This window comes from Armigeres subalbatus, chromosome 3 (genome assembly GCF_024139115.2).
Source record: "Armigeres subalbatus isolate Guangzhou_Male chromosome 3, GZ_Asu_2, whole genome shotgun sequence".
NCBI classification, from domain to species: Eukaryota; Metazoa; Arthropoda; class Insecta; order Diptera; family Culicidae; genus Armigeres; species Armigeres subalbatus.
Genome location: NC_085141.1, coordinates 167,776,367 through 167,796,794, shown reverse-complemented (window position 1 = coordinate 167,796,794; position 20,428 = coordinate 167,776,367). Strand labels below are relative to the sequence as shown.

At 41.6% G+C, this 20,428-nt stretch overlaps 1 protein-coding gene across 3 annotated transcripts in view; it reads left to right on the top strand.

The window, feature by feature from the left end:
- Positions 1-15,540, top strand: part of LOC134219446 (uncharacterized) — a 29,609-nt gene extending 14,069 nt beyond the window's left edge. For all 3 annotated transcript variants that reach the window (XM_062698175.1, XM_062698177.1, XM_062698176.1), the window contains 5 exons: positions 3,100-3,221; positions 3,296-3,417; positions 3,485-3,834; positions 14,810-15,027; positions 15,218-15,540. In XM_062698175.1, coding sequence (XP_062554159.1) covers positions 3,100-3,221; positions 3,296-3,417; positions 3,485-3,834; positions 14,810-15,027; positions 15,218-15,467 — 1,062 coding nt within the window. In that variant the 3' untranslated portion in view covers positions 15,468-15,540. The remainder of the gene's footprint in view (positions 1-3,099; positions 3,222-3,295; positions 3,418-3,484; positions 3,835-14,809; positions 15,028-15,217) is intronic.
- Positions 15,541-20,428: the final 4,888 nt, after the last annotated feature.

Here is a 20,428-nt window from a genome sequence, read left to right as displayed (position 1 = left end):
ACGCCGCGGCTTAACATTGGGCAGCTACAAGATGAAAGACTAGCCCAAGGATATGCGCAGCAGCTGAAAGTGGCACTCTCAACGGAAGAGCAGCTAGGCGCAGCTTCTCTTGGAGATGGCTGGAGAGATATTCGATCCGCCATTGGTAGTACAGCAACCGCTGCACTTGGCACGGTGCCCCCGGATCAGAGAAACGACTGGTATGACGGTGAATGTGAGCAGTTAGTGGAAGAGAAGAAGCAGCATGGGCGAGATTGCTGCAACAAGCACGAGGGCGAACGAGGCGCGATACAAACGGGCGCGGAACAGACAAAATATGATTTATCTGAAGAAAAACGCCAGCAGCAAGATCAAAACCGTGAAGAGACGGATCGACTGTACCGCGCTTATAACGCACGAATGTTCTATGAGAAGTTAAACCGTGCACGTAAGGGTCACGTGCCATAGCCCGATATGTGTAAGGACTTAAACGGAAACCTTCTTACGAACGAGCGTGAGCTGATCCAAAGGTGGCGGCAGCACTACGAAGAGCACCTGAATGGCGATGTGGCTAAACAACGGTGGCGGTATGGTAATGAACTTGGGAGAACGCGCGCAGGACATACGTCTTCCGGCTCCGGATCTCCAGGTAATCCAGGAGGAGATCGGCCGATTTAAAAACAACAAAGTAACTGGGGTTGACCCACTACCAGGAGAGCTATTTAAACACGGTGGTGAGACACTGGTAAGTGCGCTGCACTGGGTAATTATCAAGGTTTGGGAGGAGGTGATAGCAACTACCGCGCAATCACATTGCTGAACGTCACCTTTTAGGCCGTCGATGAACACCAATTGCAAGAGAGTTCGTAGGGCAGTACCAGGCAGGATTTATGGGTGAACGTTCTACTACAGACCAGGTGTTCGCCGCGCGTCAGGTATTACAAAAATGCCGCAAATACACCGGCCCAACACATCATCTATTAATCGACTTATTTGGTTTCGCCGATTACATATATATTATGGCATGTAACTTTGAGAGGATGGAGGAAGCCTACATCAGACTGAAAAGCGAAGCTAAACGGATTGGACTAGTCATCAACACGTTGAAGACGAAGTACATGATAGTAAGAGGCTCAAGAGAGGACAATGTAAGCCACCCACCAAAAGTTTCTATCGGTGGATACGAAATCGAGATGGTTGAAGAATTCGTGTACTTGGGCTCACTGGTGACCGCCGATAACGATACCAGCAGAGAAATTCGGAGACGCATAGTGGCTGCAAATCGTACGTACTTTGGACTCCGCAAGACGCTCTGATCGAATAGAGTTCGCCGCCGTATCAAACTGACTATCTACAAAACGCTTATTAGACCGGTAGTTCTCTACGGACACGAGCTCCTGGAGGACCAACGCGCACTGGGAGTTTTCGAAATGAAAGTGTTGCGTACCAACTATGGTGGGGTGCAGATGACGGACGGTACGTGGAGGAGACGAATGAACCACGAGTTGAATCAGCTGTTGGGAGAACCATCCATCGTTCACACCGCGAAAATCGGAAGACTGCGGTGGGCCGGGCGCGTAGCCAGAATGTCGGACAGTAATCCGGTGAAAATGGTTCTCGACAACGATTCGACGGAAACAATAAGGCGAGGTGCACAGTGGGCAAGGTGGATCTATAAGGTGGAGGACGATTTGCGGACCCTCCGCCGATTGCGTGATTGGTGACATGCAGCTTTAGACCGATCTGAATGGAGAAGTCTTTTATGCAGTGCACAGGCCACTCCGGTCTTAGTCTGAAAAGAAATAAATATAGTCGGGGTGATGTACATCTCTTGAAGAAGTAGCTGTAAATTATGTGATGAATTGTCAGATAGCAGGGCATGTGCCAGGCCATCGTCTGCATAAAGGTTACATGGCAGGTTGTGAAGCTTTCCTTCCTGATGAGGTTTGATAGTAGGCTATGGAAAAGGTAAATTATGAAAATATTAAGGTACAAAAATACAATAATATTGATATATAAAAGCATGAAAATATTCAAATTTCATAATATGACAATAAAAACATTCTAAAGAAAGCTAAAACAGTAAAATTTTGTAAATACTTTTCAATCTTCCAATTTGAAAAAAAAAAGCTTAAAACATGGGGATCTAATGTTCCATTCGGGTAAAAGGGTTATCAAATAGCTTTCTCCTGCATTAGCATTAGCATTGAGCAATTCGCACAAATTCGTAGGTGGTACAAGCCAAGACTGTTATATGAGAGTAGCATCACTTCCATCCGTTACCACAGATATTGATTTGGGACTAATCACTATCTCTTAAATGGAAGCAATTTACCCTCCAATAGTCGAGATCTGTCTTGTCCACGTCTTTGGGAATGCTGAGGAAGGTGAAGGGTGGTTAGTTGGACACCTACTCAAGAAAGATGCAGAGAACTCTACGACCTCTCATAGGTGCCACGGGAGGTTTTGGAATTGTGTGGAAGGTTATAACAGTAGGAATCGTTTAGGTAGAACGTGAAACACAGAAAGAACTAAGATAGAAATACAAAGTATGAAAGGAACGAGCCTGGAATTGAACCCACGACCTCCTGTTTATAAGGCAGAAGCGGTAGCCACTAGACCACCAATCTCGTCCTTATCAAATAGCTTCCTTCTGCATTATATAAAATATTGAACAAACTTCTAGAAGTGTCGTTTTAAGTGTCAACATGGGTGTTTTGTAATTATGAATAACTAGCTTCACTATTTTTTGCCATCATGAAAAATGGACTTTAATATGAACAGATGGGACTAAAATGATCTAGTCTGATTTACTTCACATGATCGTTTTTGCTAAAAAATCTTGTAGACATGGTGTAGAAAACAACCAATTTCCATGTTATCGAGCCGCAACGAACAGCCCGAGAAATATCGAATCAATTGCTGAACCTGCCTGTGCAGAATTTAGAAGTCATGTCCATCAAACTATTTCATTTATTTACATGATCGAGAAAATACATACACTAGATTCGAACACCCAAATGAGTGTTGCTAGCAAAAGCGAAACATTTTTTACCACCATTTCTCAACGCCAGTTTTAAAAGTTGTTTTTCCTAATGTATATGTTCAATCTCCTTACAGATTACACCACCATGCACGGAAGAAATATATGCAGGTTGCCAATTTGATACACTGTTTGAAAATGAAACAACCGCCTACAACGTCATAATTCCTTCTCTTGGAAGATCGGACATGTATCCCAAGTATGACAGAAATAAAAAACAAACACTATTCCAATGGAGTTACAGTTTTTTTTCATATCTTTTCACTCGGGCAGATATTTCTATTCTCATCGTAAGCCTTGCGATGCTGTTATGGTGCTCAGCGATTACTCAACCGAAGGATGGAGGATGGCTCCCATGGTAGTTAACTTACCGCTGGACTACTGTTTGCTGGCAGGTGGGTGTGATCCACATTCGAAAGCGAGTATTTCATGGAAATTTAACCACCACTCTCTCTACCCTAGTTCGAGAGCTGGGGCGCTTCCACGGCGAGTGCTATGGCTTGAAGGAGCAGCAGCGAGATTTGTTCGAGAGCATCACTGGCAAATTCAAGGAAGCGCGCTACGGTGCCGATATAGGGGATTTGAAATGGTTGGAAATCATGAAAACCGGACCGGTGCGTGCACTGAAGGCTACCCGCGAAAGCATTTTTAACGAGCTGATTCCGGATGAGTTTTTGCAAAAACTGGCGAAACTGGCGGAAGATCCTTGGGAGTATTCGAAAAAACGCGTTGTGCCGGAGGAGCCTTTGGCCGTGATTTGTCATGGCGATTATCTGCGGAACAACATTGCATTCAAGTTTGACGATGAAGAGGTGCGTTTTTTTTGCTGTTATAAACATTATTCTTCTTTTTCAATAGCTCTATAATCGAAATGGAACTTGACCTGCTTGTCAACTATGTGTTCTATTTGGATTTCCTCAGTTATTAGTTGAAAGTTTTTCTGTGCCCGCCAATTGCGTATCTTGTGTGGCAAGTACATTGCTAAGGGGAGCCGATAATGTTTCACATCCGAAAACATCCTAGGCTGATCCCAGAATTGAACTCGCCCTCTCCGAATTGGCAGTACTACGCTTTTGCTTGCAAGGCTGAATGGAGATCCCAAACTGGTGATATTATCATAGCTCAAATGAATATAAGAATGTATGGCTGTACACCCGATTCTGTTTTTACACGGATTTTTTTTACACGGCCGTGTAAAAAAAATCCCATACAAAATTTTTGCAAAGTTGCTCCATTTTCCATGATTCGTCGAGATATCATAAAACTTTTTTTACACGGATTTTCGAATTTTGAACTGAAAACTTTTTTTACACGGAACGCATCTCCCGTGTAAAAAAAGAATCGGGTGTATTGGTAAACCTAATTTATTCATCATTCAATATTATTCTACGCTATACTACCCGAGCAAAGATCGAGAATAAATCGATAACTTACTTTCGCTGATTTTGACTACTTAGATTGATATCCTTTTTGTCGTTTTAATCTGTCTGGAAACTATATTTATCTGCTCTTTATAAGAGCAAATTTAAAACTGATTATGCTGTTGAAATTTAGAAATGAAAAAAGGAATCAGAAAGCTGGAATTGGTATAAGTAATCAATCATGAAGATTAAAACCTATTTGAAACAAATTTAGATTTCAAATTGAAGTCGATAAAAAATATGTTTTCTATTTCCTTACACTGCCAAAAATATCTACCTATATAAGATATATGTGTCGCCGTTATAAATTTTTGCAATAGCTCCACCCTAATATAATCGATATAGAACCACACATAAATTAAACAATTGCTAATTCGAGACCACACATAAAGTTTATTTGGATATATATTTTATAAGTAGTTCGCGTGGAGATTGGTTATGTGTGCGCTGATATACGTCATAAGTTAAATCTATGGATTTTTGCCAATAAATATGTGTGGATTTTTAGTAGTGTAATGATGATTTCAGACTACCCGAGTAAAGTCTGAATCAATGACTCAGTGAGTCATAATAATAGGCCTTTTCACGAGACGTTTAAAATCGTTAAAATCAGTTGATTTTACCGTTAAAATAAGTTCAGTTTTTGAAGTTTCACACAAGGTCTTTACATCAACTGCTACCAGTTGCCATACCTTAGAATTTCAAGTGAAGCAACACTTTAAAAGAAATTCTGGATTAACTTATGTATCTATTGCAGGCCTACCCAACTTTTTCAAGCCAAGGGCCAATTCTCTGAATGGCAACTTGCGAACGGGCCAGAAAATATTCGGTACATACTTTTTATACACACTTATTTTTTTACCGGGATCTCAGCAATTTGTTGAACTTTTACCAAGATTCGCACAACCGAGCCCCAGCAAACGTGTTTTTTGCCGAGATTTTGTTTCCCGTGCATTTTAAATGGGGCCGGGATTTTGATTTTCCGTCCCCAAATCCCGAAAACATCGCATATGCAAAAATACATGGGGAAAAAATCCGCCTACCAAATTCCCGAGGTGTGAGGCTATTTACCTGCTGCCTGCCCAGGGAAGTCGGGACAATTTCCAATCCGAAAATTGCCTAGACCGGCACCGGGAATCGATCCCAGCCACCCTCAGCATGGTCTTGCTGATTAGCCGTATGTTATACGAATGCCAGATCTAAAAACCTCGCATTTAATACTTTAAATTTTTTTTTAATGAATACTAAGCCGTCAGAAGGCAATGACCCAGGGAGATATGAAGCCAACAAAAAAAGAAGAAGCCGAATCACTGAATGAACTATTTAGGCAAATTGACCTGCTGTCCAAATTAGTCACCAGACCGAACCACTCACTAACAGTGTTGGTAAAATCTGAAGTAAAGCGTTCTCATGAGCGAGCGAGCGAGATTGCGACTCTGCAAAAAAAGCATCGCGTTTGAGTGTTCCATGCAAAATCGCATCTTTTCACTAATTTACCGGACAATCATTTCGTTTTGAAAACAGTGTCAAGGCACGCGAGACCCAATTTATTGTTAGCACATCCAAGAATATCTTCCATTCTAACTATTTCCAAACATGAAGAACAAATAAAATCGGGTTTAAACTCGCGGTTGATTAGAATCATAACTAATTTTTGTAGTAATCAAATTCTTTCCACACTGGTCACCGGATTTGTCAATTGATTGAATCAATTGGAAGAAATGTATTGTTAGAATCAGGAAACTATTTGACCTCAAACTGACCAAGTCAGTTGTGTATATGTGTTGAAAATGGTATTATATTTTAGTAGCATGTGTTCTCTGTTTATTTGGATGTCCACTGATTGAAGTGCTACGATAATTTCGTTTTAGCTCTGTGATGACTTAACAAAACATGAGTGCCGTACGTGATTGTAGATACAATGAAGCTCGGTTTGAAATGGATTTTAAAAATTTGAGTAAGACCTATCAAGAAGCCAGATTCCATGTGAAGGGGATTACGGTCATATAAAGGACATTAGATTTTTTTATGTTCTGATTCAAAAATCCTTGACAGTCAGTAGTGGTTCGAAAAAAATAAATTATAGATAGTATGCGATAACACACATTTGAATCATTTGTTTGAGAAACTGCATAAGTCCATTAGATTAGACTATTTCAAGAAAACAACAAAAAACTGTTTTTGAACAAATTTGCATCGATTTTTTCGATTTCTATGATACAGATCAATAGTTTTTGGCAAAACTCAACATCCTGGGGCACTTTCAGTGCTAAAAATGTAAGCAGTACTCCACAATTGCTTTTCAAAGTACGTGGACATATGTAGTTTTTCATACATTCCCGAAAAAAAAAAAATTTTCTTATTTTTTGCCAGAATATGTATTTTTGGACGAGGATTCAGAATATATAAAAATCTCATTTTGGCCAAAAATGTCACATATGCAGTTTCTCAAACAAATGGTTCATTTCTTCTGTCGACAAGAAATAAAAGGGAATTTTAAATTTCAATGTTGGTCCCAAACAAAACAAAATATAGATTTTCTTGAGAGACTTCGAAAAAGTACGAAATAAAAGTTCCAGTCGATTCGAAATTTTACCAAACGAAACAAAATTGCATTATTTCCACGGAATTTTTATAGAAAAGTTTCAGTACGTGCATAATTTTAATTAAATATTTAATTAAAAAGACTAATTACTGTTCACGACCAATAACGCCCTGCTTCTGTTTTGTTTGTCAGTCGTGACATGAATGAACTGGTTGAAGGAATTCGTGGGTGTGAGTTCAATCAGCAGCGGAAAAAACGAATACGGAAGCTACTGAGCATCTTTAACCTGGGAAAATGGAAACTTCTGAAGACCCTGATTAAAAATGGAAGTCCTACAGAAAAGGCAAAATATTAGGTACTTAAGGTGAAATACACTCTATTCTATTTTTCGGCACAAGCAAAAAAACAATCTTATCATCGTTATTTTGCCAATAATTCATCGTAGTCGGCTTTGGAGCATTTCGTTTATTGACATTTCGTCGAAAGGACGTTGAGTCGTAGGAACAAATGGTCGAATGCAAATATTTTTTTTTATTCTTTTCATTGATACTCTTTGATTGATACTCCGCTCATAAAAAAATTACTCCTCCGCTTATTTTTAGTCGCAACGAAAAATAAGCGTCATATAAGCATGCAATACCCACCTAAGAAAAACATACCTCCAGAAAAAAACAGCTACTTTGATATTTTTGAAAATTTGGCCGTCAGGTGAAGGATTCTGGTGGCAAATGCTTTGGTAGCACGTGTTATTTGTACTGCGGATAAATTTTACACATTTTGGTCGAAAACCTAGTTTCGATCAAATGGTCATATGACCTAATGTCTATTCGACGTAATGTCTTTCCCACCAAATGTCATTTGACGGAGCATCATTGGACTGAATATCTCATTCGTCCAAATGTCATTCGACTAAATGTCAATCAACGAAATGATTCAAAGCCGACAGCGATGAAGTATTGGCAATATAACTTTGATATTATTTGTTCTTGAGCTTGTGCCGAAAAATAAGATAAAGGGTATTGCTATTTCTATAGGATTTCAATTTTTCTATAGTTAATAAGGATCTTCAGAAGTTTGCCGTTTGCTCAAGTGAAAAATCCTCAGTAGCTTCCGTATTCGTCTCTTCCGCTGCTGATTGAACTTCTTCACGTCCACTGAATTCCTCTAATCAGTTCATCCATGTCTCTTGTGGATTATTTATTCAAATTTATCCAAAAATCTATTGACGAACTATCCATTCTACCTATTACCTATTACCGGCTGAAATTTGCTTTCAACATTCTAATTTTCATTGTGCTAAATGTCCTTTCGACCAAACGTCCATTCGACTAAATGTCCATTCGACAAAACGTCCCTTCGACCAAATGTCCTTTCGACTAAATGTTTTTCGAGGAAACGTATCCTGTCGGGAATATTCACCCTTTTTACTTCGTGTTTTTCTTTTCATGATCCCATTATTCTTTGGACAATATTGGAGCAATAATTATGTTGCTTTTCGAAATATGTACCGCAATAAATAATTTCTTTATAGATTATTTTTGATTAAAGTTCCTTTTTTTTCAACTATGCATACGACCAAATATCCATTCGACCGAATGTCCTTTCGACCAAACGTCATTCGACCAAATGTACGAAGATTCTTCAATCTAAAATTTGATTTCGACTAAATGTTCATTCGGCGTAGTGTTTTTTCGACCAAATGTCCGTCTCTACACGCTTACCTGGATCTGCCCAAAATTATGTCAAAGTGATCCAGATTCGGCAAAACCGTGGTTACTAATATGGGTAAGGGTTTCCCTCAAATCTGGGTAACCGTACAAGCGAAAAAATCTGGGTAACCGGTACCCAGCTCTCTTCACTCCAGAAAATTATTATTATGTAAAAAATATTAAATAAAACAAATTCCCCAACGCATATCATTTGCCGGCTGTGCCGACAATGCTCCGCCATGTTAAATCCAACACTTCTTACCTGTTTCTTGCTGCGAAAAAATGCCAACATTTACACAGATAAAAATATGTTGTGATTTTAAATGTTTTTTCATGCACATATTTGGAGCATGCAAATAAACGTAACATTCAATTGATCTTACCTTTCTTTCAAATCGAAATAAACTTAAACCGTGCTTGCTTGTAAAATTCAATCAAATTTAATTGAACATCAAGTGTTTATTAATTTGTTGGGACTAGCGGCAATTTTACACGTCGTTGAATTTTCAAAATTATTTGCTGTGTACTCTAGCATGCGACTTCGATGCTGGTCGACGCCATGTTGATACATCCGAAAATGTTTAAGTCCCCAGCTACCCAGATTCCGGGTTCCGATACATTTTGTTGACATACCCAGATTTTGACAACTGCTAATATCAGAAAAATCCGGGTACAAACGACCCAGCGACTGAGTTATTTCAGGTTAGCGTTAGCGACCAAAAATTCATTTTCTACTAAATGTCCCTTCGATCAAATGTCCATTCGACGTAATGTCTTTCCGACCAAATGTCATTAGACGAAATGTTTTTCGACGAAATGACTTTTGATAAAATGGTAAAGATTCCCTACAACTAGGTATAACAAAACATTGTTGTAAATATGTAATCTAGGGCTTGGGAGGCAAAATGTCATTCAAATGATATTATGTCAAATGACTCATGAAATTTTGGAGAGATTTCACTCTCCAACCTCAGATGTTATATTTAGAGCAATGTATCTTTGGACAAAAATATAGCACTAATCAGGCGTTATGAGTACGTATAGAATTATGAAGTAAATTTGGCTTCTGGAAAAAGTTTTGAAATTAGTCAAATGACATGCAGATGAAATTTACAAGACTGAATAGAAGTTTATTTAGAATTCATGTGAATGATTAATTCTTTTTTTTAAACGAATTAATCAATAGCAGGGTAACTCCAGTCGCGTAGTTTACATATTTTATTACGAGAACCTTGTTCATAGATCCGTACTAATTTTTCTAGCCGATAAGACTCGCAATTATACTCAACGGTGCGATTCGTTTCATCAAAGTGGAACTGTTTGAAAACAGTATAGAAAGAAAAATTCGCGTTCATTAAAATCGTAACACATATCATGTGCTACCTTTGGAAACTATTTAAGATGGGATTTTCGCAGAACGTTTTCATGCTCAATGCAGAGAATTTGAGGAAATTTACGCCCACGTCGCCTGGGCTTTGGACGCCTCGCGAACATGTAGTCCAAAAGAATAATGGCGTGAAAATGTGGCTTCTATAGTGCGGAGAGCCGGGAGTTATCCGTTCTGGGGCAAAAAGGGCAAGGCTTTCATGGATACAGTACACATGATTCATATTACGAACACTTAAGCACATTTTTTATTTCGGAGGTCTTTATGGCACATGAATTAAAATATTTCAATAGATCAATTTTATCCATCGGCTAAAGCAAGAATTAAACTTTAACATAAGCGCTTGAAAATTATATTTTATTGGTTGTAACTATCAATTCTGAAAGATTTTGTTTTGCCAAATTTTGTCTCAAATGCCGAACATTTCGATTCAAATTTCAAGCATCTTATCAAAGGTACTAATATGCAAACATTCTGGGTAATTCCAATGTCCTTGATCTGTACGGGCAGCAGGGACTATGTCCAAGGGCTTGACGATCCCTGCCCAGGCCATCTGCGAGTTGTGGCGCCTGCATAGGATGTGGTGGGGTTTGACAGTGGGCCCTGTTAAACCTCTATAAAAAGCTGCATGTATCCGCAAGTAGGCTCCGCCAAAGCGACCGTGTGCCGCTCAAAGCGCACAAGCCCAAGTCCTGGTGTTAGGTGGGACGCTAAACAGCCCTGACACGACGGCCCTCCGACGAGACAGGAGGTTTGCGCAGGCCCAATACGCCGCCTTTAAAAACAACTATTACGAACGACATAGAAGATAATACGACTCGATACAATCGGCAACGACCTAGGCGACGAATAAAGGATCACGATTGGAAGCTTGGAACATGGAACTGCAAGTCACTAGGCTTCGCAGGTTGCGATAGGATAATCTACGATGAATTACATCCCCGCAACTTCGACGTCGTAGCGCTGCAGGAAATCTGCTAGACAGGACAGAAAGTGTGGAGAAGCGGGCATCGAGCGGCTACCGTCTACCTAAGCTGTGGCACCACCAACGAGCTGGGAACCGGCTTCATAGTGCTGGGAAAGATGCGCCAACGCGTGATTGGGTGGCAGCCAATCAACGCAAGGATGTGCAAGCTGAGGATAAAAGGCCGTTTCTTCAACTATAGCATCATCAACGTGCACTGCCCACACGAAGGGAGATCCGACGACGAGAAAGAAGCGTTCTATGCGCAGCTGGAGCAGACATACGATGGATGCCCACTGCGGGACGTCAAAATCGTCATCGGTGACATGAACGCTCAGGTAGGAAGGAGGAAATGTATAGACCGGTCATCGGACCGGATAGTCTGCATACCGTATCGAACGACAACGGCCAACGATGCATAAACTTTGCAGCCTCCCGCGGAATGGTAGTCCGAAGCACTTTCTTCCCCCGTAAGAATATCCACAAGGCCACATGGAAATCACCTAATCAAGTAACGGAAAACCAAATCGACCACGTTCTAATCGACGGTAAATTCTTCTCCGACATCACGAACGTACGCACTTACCGCAGTGCGAATATTGAATCCGACCACTACCTCGTCGCAGTATGTATGCGCTCAAAACTCTCGACGGTGATCAACACGCGTCGGAGTCGTCCGCCGCGGCTTAACATTGGGCGGCTACAAGACGGTAGACTAGCCCAAGACTACGCGCAGCAGCTGGAAGTGGCACTCCCAACGGAAGAGCAGCTAGGCGCAGCATCTCTTGAAGATGGCTGGAGAGATATTCGATCCGCCATTGGAGGCACCGCAACCGCTGCACTAGGCACGGTTGCCCCAGATCAGAGAAACGACTGGTATGACGGCGAATAAGAGCAGTTAGTTGAGGAGAAGAATGCAACATGGGCGAGATTGCTGCAACACCGCATGAGGGCGAACGAGGCACGATACAAACGGGCGCGGAACAGACAAAACTCGATTTTCCGGAGGAAAAAGCGCCAGCAGGAAGATCGAGACCGTGAAGAGACGGAGGAACTGTACCGCGCTAAGAACGCACGAAAGTTCTATGAGAAGTTGAACCGTTCACGTAAGGGCCACGTGCCACAGCCCGATATGTGTAAGGACATAAACGGGAACCTTCTTACGAACGAGCGTGAGGTGATCCAAATGTGGCGGCAGCACTACGAAGAGCACCTGAATGGCGATATGGCAGACAACGGTGGCGGTATGGTAATGAACCTAGGAGCAAGCGCGCAGGACATGCGACTTCCGGCTCCGGATCTCCAGGAAATCCAGGAGGAGATCGGCCGGCTGAAAAACAACAAAGCCCGTGCCCACACATCATCTATTTATCGACTTCAAAGCCGCATATGATACAATCGATCGGGACCAGCTATGGCAGCTAATGCACGAAAACGGATTTCCGAATAAACTGATACGGTTGATCAAGGCGACGATGAATCGGGTGATGTGCGTAGTTCGAGTTTCAGGGACATTCTCGAGTCCCTTCGAAACCCGTAGAGGGTTACGGCAAGGTGATGGTCTTTCGTGTCTGCTATTCAACATCGCTTTGGAGGGAGTAATACGAAGGGCAGGGATTGACACGAGTGGTACGATTTTCACGAAGTCCGTGCAGTTATTTGGTTTCGCCGACGACATTGATATCATGGCACGTAACTTTGAGAGGATGGAGGAAGCTTACATCAGACTGGAAAGCGAAGCTAAACGGATTGGACTAGTCATCAACACGTCGAAGACGAAGTACATGATAGTAAGAGGCTCAAGAGAGGTCAATGTGAGCCACCCACCACGAGTTTCTATCGGTGGTGACGAAATCGAGGTGGTTGAAGAATTCGTGTACTTGGGCTCACTGGTGACCGCCGATAACGATGCCAGCAGAGAAATTCGGAGACGCATAGTGGCTGGAAATCGTACGTACCTTGGACTCCGCAAGACGCTCCGATCGAATAGAGTTCGCCGCCGTACCAAACTGACTATCTACAAAACGCTTATAAGACCGGTAGTTCTCTACGGACACGAGACCTGGACGATGCTCGTGGAGGACCAACGCGCACTGGGAGTTTTCGAAAGGAAAGTGTTGCGTACCATCTATGGTGGGTTGCAGATGGCGGACGGTACGTGGAGGAGGCGAATGAACCACGAGTTGCATCAGCTGTTGGGAGAACCATCCATCGTTCACACCGCGAAAATCGGAAGACTGCGGTGGGCCGGGCACGTAGCCAGAATGTCGGACAGTAATCCGGTGAAAATGGTTCTCGACAACGATCCGACGGGAACAAGAAGGCGAGGTGCACAGCGGGCAAGGTGGATCGATCAGGTGGAGGACGACTTGCGGACCCTCCGCAGACTGCGTGGTTGGCGAAGTGCAGCCATGAACCGAACTGAATGGAGAAGTCTTTTATGTGCAGCACAGGCCACTCCGGCCTTAGTCTGATGATAAATAAGTAAATTGATCTGTACGCCTGCCGATAAAATTAGTTTATTTATGCAATAATAACGGAATATTTCAGATAATTTTCCAAGTATGTTTGAAATATGAGTCTGTTCGGGATTTGAGTCTAAACGATAGAATTAAAATAACACGTGCTATCAAAGCATTCACCGCCAGGATCCCCCACGTGGCTGTCAAATTTTCAAAAATATCAAAGTAGCTTTTTTTCTGGAGGTTAGGTTTTCTTGGACGACTATCAGTATTTGTATAAAAAAGCTTAAATTTATGTATTAAAAGATTTTATATAAAATGGTTAGATTTGATTTCTGAGTTATTGAATCAAGTACACTGGGTCGCTATTAACGCGGCTCGCTTTGTATGCGACTTTTTATGCGTATTTTGGAATAAACGCGTTTTTACGCGGATTAAAAAATCGATGAAGTCGACTTTTACGCTATTTTTGGGATTTAAGCGGTTTTAGTTGAAGAGGAACGTATCCCACACGGAAAACCCGATTCTAGTGTATGTTAAAATGAAATAGCACTGTTGTAGCGAGTTTTGGTGGATTCTTTGACCAAACTGGATTTTCTAATATTCTGATAGGCACAGCCAAATCAAGCTCTTGTAGGAACTAGGATGTGAGTCGCAAAATAAAAATCTCTCGTCATAGAATCATAATTTCCCTCAAAATATGTAACAACAAAGACATAAATTTGCTTTCGAGGAAACATTGGTCATTTCCTTGTTTTTGTAGAGCATATGAGATTCTTTTCCCGATGCTAACGAAAAAAAAATTCTTGAACTGGGATTAATCAATTTTGATTCATTGTACTCATAAATGTTTAGTTTACGAATTGTTTTATTCTTCATGTTTAAAATGCTTCAAATTGCTTTACCCGTTTGTTAAGAAAGTTCATTGGTTGATTGGTGAAACTGGCAACACGAAAAAGTTGAAGAATATTATAGTGAAAAATATGTTGGGAAAAAAGGTCCGCTAAATTATAATACTAGAATGTAAGTTTTGGATATGAATTAATATTGTGATTGAATAATAAATTAATTAATTACAGCTTTGAAGCTGATCAAAAAGAATCTGCTATCAAAAAGTATTTGGATGTGACTATTCCCAACACCGTTCAAATAACAATTAAACAAATTTCCTGAATTCAGCAACAACTAGTAACTAAACTTATCCACATAATCAATTTACTCTCAATGCAAGAACCAATTAATAAGCACCTGTTATCAACCCTTCTCACCTTAATAGGAATAATGCTTTATTGTTTCCAGACTCCGGACAAGCCAACCCACGCGATGATGTTCGATTTCCAAACGCTCCGGTACGCCTCGCCAATGATCGATCTCTGCACCTTCATGGCCAACTCCACGGGGTACGACGTGCGGCAGAAGCATTTCGAAACGGTATTCAAGGCGTACCACGACGAGCTGGTGCAAACGCTTTGCAGTATTATCAAGGCCAATCCGAACGATTTGCCACAGCATTACAGGTGAGGAAGCATTGCTGCGTTGATAATCCACTCGAGCGGACTCGAATGCCTGTGAAATGTGACAACTGCATCTGTTCGCTGCCTGTCCGGGCTTGTGGCCGCTGTGTTATTGCTTGTGAATGCGATACCGTTTATCATTTATGCCACTCTAATGATTGACCATTTCTCCTTTCCATGTTCCGGTGCGCAGCTATGAGTCGTTCCTGAGAGAATTCACCCGCTACTATATCTATGGATTCCTAATCGCGTCCAGCTTCTTGGCGGTTTTATACGAACCAATGGAGAACGCCTTCGCTATAGAACAGTGGCCGTTGGAGGATATAATTGAAGATGCAATGAAGCGAGGGGGGTCAAAACTGGACAGAGAACTTGCTGCTATGGTTTATGAAATCTACAAGCTTCACACCCGTTTTGGAATTGATCCAAGTGCTAGCATCTGATTTGGCTCAGCAACGATTCATTATGTTGAAACTTTTGTGATAATTAATAAAAAGACCGGGCGACCTTATTGTATTACTGTTTTGAGTTGTATTACTGTTACCTAATTAGAACATTGTCTCATGTTATCTTCTGAATATTAATTATCCAGTGATGCACAGCTCAGCGCTATTCTTTTTTTGTGTATCTAATGAGTTACGCTAATGTGTATACCCATATCGCAATTTTTGATGTTAACTTATTTATTTATGAGCATATCAAATATCCAATATAGAAAAAAATATATCTGAAAGGTAGTGCAGTCAACTTCTAAGGTTACCTCCTTTCATTTTACTAGTTTAATTATAAAATCAATCTAGAGCAAAAATTTTTTTTCGTGTTTTTTTTGCCAGTATACGTTAAAATATAAATGAAGACAAAATTTTCAAAACGACTTATCTGCTTTTGTAAACAAAGATTCAAACGACGATTTGACGAATCTGATAGCTCTCCCACGCAAGCCAACACCATCAACAGATAGCGGAAATTTTCACTTACCTATTGGTGGTATTGGTTTGCGTGGGAGAGCTATCAGATTCGTCAAATCGTCGTTTGAATCTTTGTTTACAAAAGCAGATAAGTCGTTTTGAAAATTTTGTCTTGAATATCTCATTTTTGCAAAAAATGTTACATATGCAATTTCTCTGTGAAGAAATTGTTGTATAGGAACTTTTCGGAATCCATTTTTTTCACCTCTCGTTTTCAAGGGCATCACTATCAATACTGAAGTAACGAGCTGCTATCTTTTTATTCTATGCTTGCTGTGACGGAACAAAGTCAAAATAAAAATATTACAGTTATTCGTTGCTTTTTTGTTGAGATTGGTGCCTCTGAAGATGCGAGCTACAATTTATTTGGATTCCGAACAGTTTCACCTTATAGCAAATTTTAATTCGGTAAAGCATCACTTTCGTTGCACATTAAATAGTCGTTGCCAAAGTGCACCGAACTTCTTCTTCGTGCGAAACAAAACTTTGCGCCTTCTAATTAAAAATATGTCCGAAGAAAATTCGCAAGAAGCTTTTAATATTATGTTTGCTCCTCCAATGGCAACTAAAGTAATGGAAAAGTGCACAGCGAATAACTGCACTTCAAGCAAACTTTCGTTAGATGGGATTCCAACATATTTCACTGGGCGTTTAATGATGCAGTTTTTCAGATTCGTGTCGCGGCTCGTGTATGATGATTTCTTCATATTTTTTTTTCAACCATTGGTATTGGTAAGTCATGATTTATGTATAGATATTCGATATTTTATGTATAGATGTATAGACAGAGAGATGAATTTTCTTGCGAAGAATAGCTCTGCGCTGGCCAATGCGTCAGAAGTTAAATTTAAGATTTATGATTTGTTTATCAGCTTTATCGGTCAGTCCTACTCAAAGTATGAAGGAGTAGATAATCGAAAGATAATTGAAAATGAAACAGGCAAAAAGATCCAGGCAACGATCTTTCAATGTACTGTTCTGGTTTACATTCAGTTTTATCAGTTTATGCGGAATCCACACTACTGCTTCAGGAAGTATCTGCACCAGTTCGGGCATGCTAACTTATCGTTGTGTCCGGAATGTGAGAACGTCGAAGAGACGCCGGAGCACGTGGCCTTCGTACGTCTAAGCTTTGAAGCATTACGAAAAGAAATACCCGGTTTAAGCTCGGAGAGCGTCGCTCACGCATATCATCCGCATTGCAAAAGAAATGGCGTAACGATCAAAGACAATCGGTATCGAGATAAATTTGGTATTACCGGAGAAATACAGGCAAAGACACGAGATGAAAAGTTCAAATGATAGAACCCAGGAGGAAGAATGTGTATCTTGCGGTCCCGGGGAGGAGCAAGACAGAAAAGTAAAAAAGGAGGCTTTTCCAATTTCCATCCCAGTACCCCGAATGTCATTACCCCGAAGGACACTACCTCGAAATCCATCATACCGAAAGGTCATTACCCCGAAAACATTCCGAATCTATAGTATTCCATTTTTATTGTTAACTCACACAGATATCGATGAATCGCAAAATGACAATCTTGGCAAAGAATAATAAAAAGTTAGAGTTACTTAGAGAAACGCACTAAAGATTTTTTGTGTGTCTTTATTAGGGAGACTTTCAGCCCGAGGCTGGCTAGACTTCGAAACATTAGAGATTCTGTTTTACCAACAATTTTGATTTTTCTGCCATTTTACCCTTTTATTACATGCAAACAGATGTTCAAGTCGCGTATTAGTATTTAAGCTTTTTAGTCTGTACGATTAATAACATAGTCGAAGACTCTTAAATAAATAAAAGTACTATTCTACGAAATATAGTAGGGGAGACTGGAGATACTTGATCCCCTTTTCTGATTTCTGATGTATCACAGCCAAAAATAAATAAACATACGCGATTTCCACACAGGCTCTCTAAGGAATATAGTATTTAACTTTACTGATGTATGACAGTCCTTAAATTATTGTTTTTATTGATACAAAATCGATTTTTTTGAGTGCTGTCAAAAATCGATTTTTAAAATATTCGGGAAATTGATCCCTCTCCAAGAACTTGCTTTGATAAAATAAGAAAGATGCCCTCAGATTTTTGAAATATTTTTCCTTCAAAATACGCGGAATTTTCGAATTGCTGTGCGTTTACATGAACGATTTTTGTTATTGAGTTCGACAGCACATGCAATTTGAAAATTTGGAGAGACTTGATACCCTTTCTATAATAACTACTTCTTCTTCTTCTTCTTCTTCTTATTGGCATTACGTCCCCACACTGGGACAGAGCCGCCTCGCAGCTTAGTGTTCATTAAGCACTTCCACAGTTATTAACTGCAAGGTTTCTAAGCCAGGTTACCATTTTTGCATTCGTATATCATGAGGCTAACACGATGATACTTTTATGCCCAGGGAAGTCGAGACAATTTCCAATCCGAAAATTGCCTAGACCGGCACCGGGAATCGAACCCAGCCACCCTCAGCATGGTCTTGCTTTGTAGCCGTGCGTCTTACCACACGGCTAAGGAGGGCCCCACATCAGGTTCCATACTACCGGGCCCAGGATTGACCCTTGCGGGACTCCTGCGGTAATGGGAACACTTTTCTGACCGGCATCGGTCTCGTATAGCAGCACACGGTTCTGGAAGTAGCTTTCCAAGATCCGGTACAGTCCCACCGGCAGGCTAAGCCGGTGTAACGAGAGCGCGATGGCATCCCCAATAACTACACAATAAATAATTTTTCCTGCCAACCCTTCATCAAATCTGTCAAATCTACAAAAACCATTTTTAATTCACCGAGTAGTGATGCTGCCCTGCCTACAACCTTATGTGAGGCTTATATGGTTCGATGTACCATTTTCTTCATAACTTTCAAACGTGATCATCATTATGAAATTCAATAGTGATCAACAAGGCTTTGTACCCTATCGAATAAAACTTGTTGTGAGTAAATCGGTTACTACATTATTATATTTTCTTAGCTGTTGTGCACACACATACACTACACACATATACACATACATTAGGGTGGCTCAAAAAATACCTATTCATTTTTTTTAAGGGCCGCCCTGTTATTCGGTGTTATTTGATGTTCTGGTGCTCTGGACAAAATTCAGCCAAATCGGTCAACGTTTGGGTGGTGCTAAGCTCGTTGGAACACCGAGGAGGAAAGAGCGGTCCACCGTGAAGTGTTTCGAGCTGCGAGACTGGCCCTTAACAAGAGCAGAAAGAGAGCATGCTTCGACAACCTGTGCGAGGGTGCCAACACGAATCCGTGGGGTGACGCCTATAAGATCGTTATGGCCAAGACCAAAGGGGGCTTTTCACCCCCCGAACGGTCACCGGACCGGTTGGCGAGGATTATCGAAGTACTCTTCCCGTCCCGAGCCATAAGTCCCTGGCTTCCTCCTGCGCTGCAAGGAGCTAGGAGTGTGGCCGAAATGGTGGCTCCGGTGACGAACGAAGAATTACTCGCTTGACTAATTCCCTTGCGATGAACAAAGCTTCAGGGCCTGATGGAGTTCCAAACAGTGCACTCCAGGCAGCGCAGCGATCATAGCGAACCCGAACATGTTCAGGTTAGATATGCAGAGATGCCTGTATATCATGCCGTATAGCATGAGGCTAACACGATGATACTTTTATGCCCAGGGAAGTCGAGACAATTTCCAATCCGAAAATGGCCTAGACCGGCACCGGGAATCGAACCCAGCCACCCTCAGCATGGTCTTGCTTTGTAGCCGCGCGTCTTACCGCACGGCTAAGGAGGGCCCCCTGACCCATCGGCGTACAAACCAATTTGCCTGATGGACACGACGGGTAAACTGCTCGAGAGGATCATCCTCAACAGGCTCACCCCGTACGCAGGGGTACGGATGGCCTGTCGAGTAACCAGTTTGGTTTTCGGAAGGGTAAGTCCACGGTGGACGCTATCAACTCAGTGCTAAAGACTGCAGAGGTAGCGATCCAACGGAAAAGGCGAGGAATTCGATACTGTGCGTTGGTGACACTGGACGTGAAGAACGCATTCAATAGCGCAAGCTGGGATGCCATCGCGCTCTCGTTACACCGGCTTAGCCTGCCGGTGGGACTGTACCGGATCTTGGAAAGCTACTTCCAGAACCGTGTGCTGCTATACGAGACCGATGCCGGTCAGAAAAGTGTTCCCATTACCGCAGGAGTCCCGCAAGGGTCAATCCTGGGCCCGGTACTATGGAACCTGATGTATGACGGGGTTCTGAAGCTAAAGTTCCCTCCTGGTGTGAAGATCGTCGGCTTTGCTGACGATGTAACCCTAGATGTCTACGGGGAGTCGATCCCCGAAGTAGAACTAACCACAGAACACGCGATCAGCACTGTGGCGGACTGGATGAGTGCGAGAGGCCTTGAGCTCGCTCAACGTAAGTCGGCACAACATGCAGTTGTTCACGTGGGAGACGTCGCGAT